The sequence below is a fragment of the Rutidosis leptorrhynchoides genome, chromosome 5 (assembly GCF_046630445.1).
Source record: "Rutidosis leptorrhynchoides isolate AG116_Rl617_1_P2 chromosome 5, CSIRO_AGI_Rlap_v1, whole genome shotgun sequence".
NCBI classification, from domain to species: Eukaryota; Viridiplantae; Streptophyta; class Magnoliopsida; order Asterales; family Asteraceae; genus Rutidosis; species Rutidosis leptorrhynchoides.
Window position 1 is genome coordinate 197,293,573 of NC_092337.1, and position 6,568 is coordinate 197,300,140.

The 6,568-nt window shown below is 34.7% G+C and overlaps 1 protein-coding gene across 2 annotated transcripts; it reads left to right on the forward strand.

Moving 5' to 3' along the window:
- Positions 1 to 5,674, forward strand: LOC139847679 (protein MID1-COMPLEMENTING ACTIVITY 1-like). 2 transcript variants are annotated; one of them, XM_071837402.1, is made up of 8 exons: positions 1 to 286; positions 823 to 1,364; positions 2,493 to 2,905; positions 3,436 to 3,545; positions 3,632 to 3,703; positions 4,784 to 4,890; positions 5,157 to 5,250; positions 5,483 to 5,674. In XM_071837402.1, exons 2-8 carry the CDS (start codon positions 954 to 956, stop codon positions 5,533 to 5,535), a joined length of 1,260 nt encoding a protein of 419 aa, XP_071693503.1. In that variant the 5' UTR covers positions 1 to 286; positions 823 to 953; the 3' UTR covers positions 5,536 to 5,674. The 2 variants fall into 2 exon arrangements, with proteins under 2 accessions (XP_071693503.1, XP_071693504.1); XM_071837403.1 differs by lacking the exon at positions 1 to 286 and having other exon boundaries at positions 758 to 1,364.
- Positions 5,675 to 6,568: the final 894 nt, after the last annotated feature.

Here is a 6,568-nt window from a genome sequence, read left to right on the forward strand (position 1 = left end):
TCTTTCTCAGTGCTCAAAGCACAGACAAACTACACCGAAACCAATCTCCCATTGTGATTTTTCAAAGGAAAATAAAAAAATTATTTATTTTCCTTCAAAGTTCATCCACTAAATTACACCCAAAAGCAAAAAAAATCGTCTGTATTTTCATTAATTCATCATCCTGCAAAATAAATGCATGACGATTGTACTTGATTCAATGCTCACACCACAAGTTTACGCATTGCATCCACCAGCAAAATCTCCCTAATTTCTCATGAAACCCTAGATAGCTCAACATTAAAAGGTAAAATAACACATTTTAATTTTACTTTTGCAGTGATAGTTTTGAGTTTTATGACTCATTCAAATACTTAGTTTTGGTTCACTTTCATATTATTGTGTGTTTATCTATCACTGCTTACGGATTAAAATGCATGTATTTTTAATTTTAATTTTTATATTATACAGTAATTGATTTACATCTGTTGCATTTAGCTCTGACTTGAAGGTCAACGTCAGTTGAATTTTTTTTTTTTTTTTTTTTTTAAGCATTCTCGCCCTGTATTTTAAATTTTTAATTAGGAATTGCTACAGTATATATATTTTTTAATTTTTTGATCTAGTGGACTATATTACAACGATGTATGTATATTGTATCTATATTTGACAGTTTTATTTATTACTATTTGTTTCACTTTTGTAAAACTTCCACTTTGATCAGACAAAGAATGTGAAAGTATAACCAAAAGAATCTCAAAGATCTTTTATGACAGAATTTACTTTTCATCCGTTATTGATTATTTTTACTATTAAATGTTGATTGATTTGATGTTTTACCAGATTCTGCTGCTGTTGAGGATCCATTCACATGCCAAAAATGATAATCTGAGATGGATTTTACGAATTTGACAAATATATCAGGCTAAGAAACTTAGGGTTTTAGGAATTTGCTTGTAAAAAAAGGGTGAAAAATGGCTGCAACATGGGATCATTTTGGAGATATAGCAAATATGGCTCAGCTAACTGGGCTCGATGCAGTGAGGTTAATAGGGTTAATTGTGCAGGCTGCTAGCACAGCCCGAATGCACAAAAAAAACTGCAAGCAATTTGCATTGCATTTAAAGTTAATTGGAAATCTATTACAGCAGCTTAGGATTAGTGAGCTTAAGAAGTATCCGGAAACAAGAGAACCGTTGGAACAACTTGAAGAGGCACTAAGGAGGTCTTATATGTTGGTTAACAGCTGTCAAGATCGGAGTTATTTGTACTTGCTTGCGATGGGATGGAACATTGTTAACCAATTTAGGCGGGCCCAGGATGAGATCGATATGTACTTGAAGATAATTCCACTTATTACACTTGTGGATAATGCTCGAGTCAGGGTATGAATCTGATCTTGTTCTACTGTCTTTTCTATTTAGTTATTTGGGTATAATTTGGACCTATTTATATATGAATGAGTCTATTTGGGTTATATCATATTTCAATCAGGTAAAAAGTTAAAAAGGGAGCACATCAGATGGGTTTAACAAGTCAAACCGGGTAGAAGTTGCTTAAAGTCCTTTTTCTATCGCATCACCTTTTCAATCAAGTTAATGAAGTTTGATAGTATTGTACTAACAAATTATTTTTCACAGTAATAGCTAATATATTTATATTCATTACTAATGAAAGTGTATAAAACATGTTAGCTGGTCAACCTATTAACCCGACCTTCCCATTTCGAACTATACTACAAATGAACTGTTAAGTGATTTCCTTTTGTATTGCTTCTGATATTATGATATATCCTTAACTTGAATTGGGCTATTCTGCATTTGTTTGTAATATGGTTTGAACTTCTCGTGAATGCTGGTGGATTTGCTTATGTTTTAAAATAGCTAAAGAAATTTTTTTTCTTGTCTATGAACTCATGGCACAAAAGTTTTTTTTTTTTTTTTTTTTTTTTTTTTTTCTGTTCAAGTTTGTACTAAAAACGTGCATCGGACGTACTATTTGTTTAAAGATTATCTCTTTGCCATTTATTATATGTTTATGGTCGTATCCCTTTTTTTTCTAACGGCAGTTACAGTCACTTGGGGTCGAACGTGATGTCGATACCCACCCACCCAATCATTTCCTTGGTACAAATCATTACAATCCCACCGCCCCTTAGGAGGAAACCCACACGACAAATCCATACGAGCATCGCATGTGGTAAAAACTCTCTCAGGTGAAGCTTAAACGCAAGATGTCCGCAACCTACGAGGCCCATGAAATGGGCGGGTAACAGCAAGGGAAATTTTGCAGCAAGTGGGAGTTGAACACGTGGGAGTCGAACTCCTGACCTCTCATATGGGAAGAGACTTTCACTACGCCAACTCCTTGTTATTGCATCCTTTTGTTTTTAAGCTATGGGGATACACTTTTTTTTTTTTTTTTTTTTGTCAAATTGACTATCTTTTAAAGTTGCTCAAGATCTGTAAATATCTAAATGTTTCGCTACTTTAATGAAAGATCTGTTGGAGCAGGAAAGATTGGAATATATAGAAAGGGACCAGCGTGAATACACTTTGGATGACGAAGATAGAAAAGTGCAAGATGTTATCATGAAGCCGGACCCGTCACATGCTGATACCGTCGTTTTAAAGAAATCACTTTCGTGTAGCTACCCAAACTTGCCTTTCAAAGAAGTTATACAAAAAGAAAATGAAAAGCTTCATATGGAACTGCAACGATCACAATCTACTTATGATGTCGGCCAGTGTCAAGTAATCCAACATCTGATTGAGGTTACTGAAGTTGTTGCTTCGAAATCTCAACACGAGCAAGATTCACCAAAGAAGGTTTCTAAGGAGGTAGATACTCATTATCTAGATGCAAGCAGCAATAAAGAAGATGAAGATGATTGCAATTCCAGTGAGAAGGAACACTCAACTTCAAGGTCAGTATTATATTCTACCGTTACACTTTATATTTATCCTTTAAAAAGTTGGCCAACGCGTCGGTTTGGGGACTAGCCCTTACCAACTCGCCCAAAAACACCTTAAAAGTCTGTCAACACTAGAAACTCGGGTCAAAGTCGGGTTGAGTCGGTCAAGTCGGGTATGAGTCGGTCAAATTCGGTCAAAGTCGGTCAAAGTCGGTCAAAGTCAAAGTTTGGTTAAAATTTTATATTTTTTAAAATTATATTTTGTGCCATTTATCTATGTTTGAAATATTTATGTTTAATGTTTGATATATTTATGAGTAATATATATGTTTAATTTATTTGTTACACGTTGGTCAATGCCGACGCGTCCAAAAATCAACGTTGGTCAATGCTGGCTCGTCCCACCAGGTACCAACTGACTCGTCCTGACTCGCACTTTTACAGCCTTATTAAAACACAGTAACAAAGTGCAACACAAAAACTGTAAGTAAGCATCATATATAGAAGAAGTTTTATGTATGTACGTTTATATGGTCTTGCAGAAACAGTGCTATAGTTTTGTATGGACAAGATTTGTCTTCGGCTAAAGAGTCTTATGGTGATGGAGAATGGCATTCTGATTTACTTGGTTGTTGTTCAGAGCCTAAGATGTGTACGGTTTGCAATACGTTATCTAAATTTGCAGCTGCACTTCTTCCATATCTATGGTAATACTCTAAGCTATATCTAATTGTGCAGGCCTAAAGACTCTCTTCTTTCCTTGTGGCACTTTTTCAAGGATTGCAACTGTCGCGAGAAACAAGCACATGAGTAAGATTCTTTATGCATTTCGTTAATAAAACGTTTCTTTTATTTTATTTTATTTTATTTTTTATTTGCAATTTTTGCTTCTACTCATCAGTTATTAGTACACTATCTGCTAATTATATATGAGTATCGTTCAAATTAGGAGGGTTGTTAACTGTTAAAAACGACATTTCTAGTTGGATAACACTAATAGCGTGAACTGGAGATACTTGATGTCACCTTGATGATGCTCTGATAGTGTAAATTTTTTTTAGTGACACCATTAAAATAAGACATCTAGTAGAATTTTTTTTGAATTTAACCGGTGACACCAGTGACTCCCAATCCTGGATCCGCCCCTGCATGCGGGCCCACTTTGATTTGATGGATAGGCCTGATTTAACATGTGTTTAGCTGATTTCCAAGAATATCGACTTAAAAAAGTTTGAGGAACATTGTTTGTTTATGAATTAATATGTTGGGTTTGCTGGCACGATGAAATTTAGCGTGCGACTACAATAAAAAAAATTTAAGACAGTTCAAACGATTTAAGACAAGAATATATATTTTGTAATTTTTTTTTTTTTGGTTTTTTTAGGAGCAAGTAGGCTTCTTCCTTGGGGCAAAAAGGTGCAAATATTATTATTCAACAAATGCCAAAATACCGTGCTCTCTCTCTCTCTCTCTCTCTCTCTCTCTCTCTCTTTTGGACAGCTGTTAGGGACTTAACCAACCACGCGTTCATCTCCTACACAGTTATACCCGCCCCCAACTGCATGCCCAGGAGGAAACCCGCACCAATCTCATATAGGGCATGGGCGGTAAAACCCCCGTCCCCTTTACCCCCAACGGGATGTGGGAAAGGTGCCATGGGTGGAACTTCATGGAAAGGATGAAATTGTGGTTAATATGTAGCCAACGGGGGTCGAACTCCTGACCTCCCCTAAAAGTTCCACATCACAACTTCTCTCTCTCTCTTAGTTGTCTCATCTATGTAATATATAATTTCACTATGAACACGTACTTCAGTAATTTATTAATTTTTATTATGAAATCTTAATATGATTTATTAAAGATCGGTGTTTGTTTGTACGTATTGAGCAGCTTCTGGAGAGGCATGCAATGAACTGATGGCTTATTCCTTAATATTATCATGCTGTTGCTATACTTGTTGCATCAGGAGGAAGCTTCGAAATACCTTCAATATAACGGTACCCTTTAAATAACTTAGATATATTTGATTCCTGAGATTTGTTCCTCGTATCTTGTTTGGGAAAAATTTCAATTTGTCGATCCAGTTAAAACTTAGCGTGGAAATTAGATCTTTATTTTTCTTGTAAATTCAAATATTCGTTCCATCAGACGATTCGATCTTCTAAATAAGTAGCATTTTTCTCATTTATAATCATTCGATGGTTGTTATTTGAAATTTCATGAGAATCATATCATACTTATATCATCATATTGGTTTGGACAGGGTGGATGGTGCGATGATTTTCTATCGCATGTCATGTGCTGCTGTTGTGCTCTTGTCCAAGAACTGCGAGAAGTTGAGATGCGTGGAATTCATGGTATGTTCCCTTGTTTTAAATGTTTTTAGTATTTGTCCCATTAGGTATGTGATAATGCAATACCGTTGTTTTCTTATAATGTAAAAAGTGTTCGAATACACTTAAAAGTTATGTTATTAAACAACGTATGGATAAAAAAAAAAAAAAAAAGTTAGCATCAAATTTTATGACTGAAACCAATTGGTTAATATGTAATCTCTAAGCCTGAAATGGGATAGATTGAAACTTGCAGGTCCTGTGAAGACGAGAATAAACCCGCCACCTACTCAATGGATGGAATCCTAAAGTTAATCGTATGGAATGATATAGGTGTTTAAAGTCCGATTTAGTTACATATATGTTGTTGCCATTGTTAATATCTATGATTGTTAACTTTACTTGCTGCCTTTGCTTTTTGTAAAGTTGTCTTTGATAGACTCAACTAATGTATAACCTACTGCTCGTTTACCATTTATAGCAGTGTTTTGTTGGTGTTCTTTATCATGTTCAAGTAATTTTTAAATCCCGGACATCATCCAACTTCTTTTCGAAAGAGGAGCTGATCCAAGTAGCCGTCAAAGCACTCAAGAAGGATCATCTAAAAAGGATCTAATATATTTGTTAATCTTTTATCTGAGCTCTAAAATGGATTTGGATATGTTGGTTAACCTTTTATCTGAGCTCTAAGATCATCAAACACTAATTGATTGATGATGACATCAGATAACTTTCAAATATACATCAATTTGGATCAACTTGTCAAGTATACAGCTAATATTTGTTAACTTTATGCTAATTTCAGAGAAAGTACTAGTAGAGAGTTTGGACATTTTTGCCAAGAATTACAGTAGCATAAATGAAAAGTTCCTTTTTTTCTGTTAATGCATGACATACTCGCCATTCGTCACAAGTGGTGGTATCAGATCACGCTAATTTTTTGGATAGTTAAACTGATTTTATCATAGAATTACACGTATATGCATGTCTACAAAATATTCAAATAAATAAATGCAAATGTTATTTGACGTTGAATTATTACAAATGTTATGTTATTTGATGTTGTCAGAGTATTTTAAAACTACATGATAAGGATATTACGTTAGTTTGAAGAGTACTTTCGTAGAAATAATGATTGCTATACAAAAGTTCCTAGAGATCAACTCGAAATCATGAACTAGCGGACGAGAAGTAATGTCGCTTCTACCTAGGGCTCTTTTAAACTCATTGATCATGACAAAGACTTGGATTATAGGAATGCCATTTAAAACTTGTTTTTGGGTGGCATGGTAGATAAGAAGAGCGTTTTCGCATGTTCGGGTGAGAACGGCTCTTCTGTTTG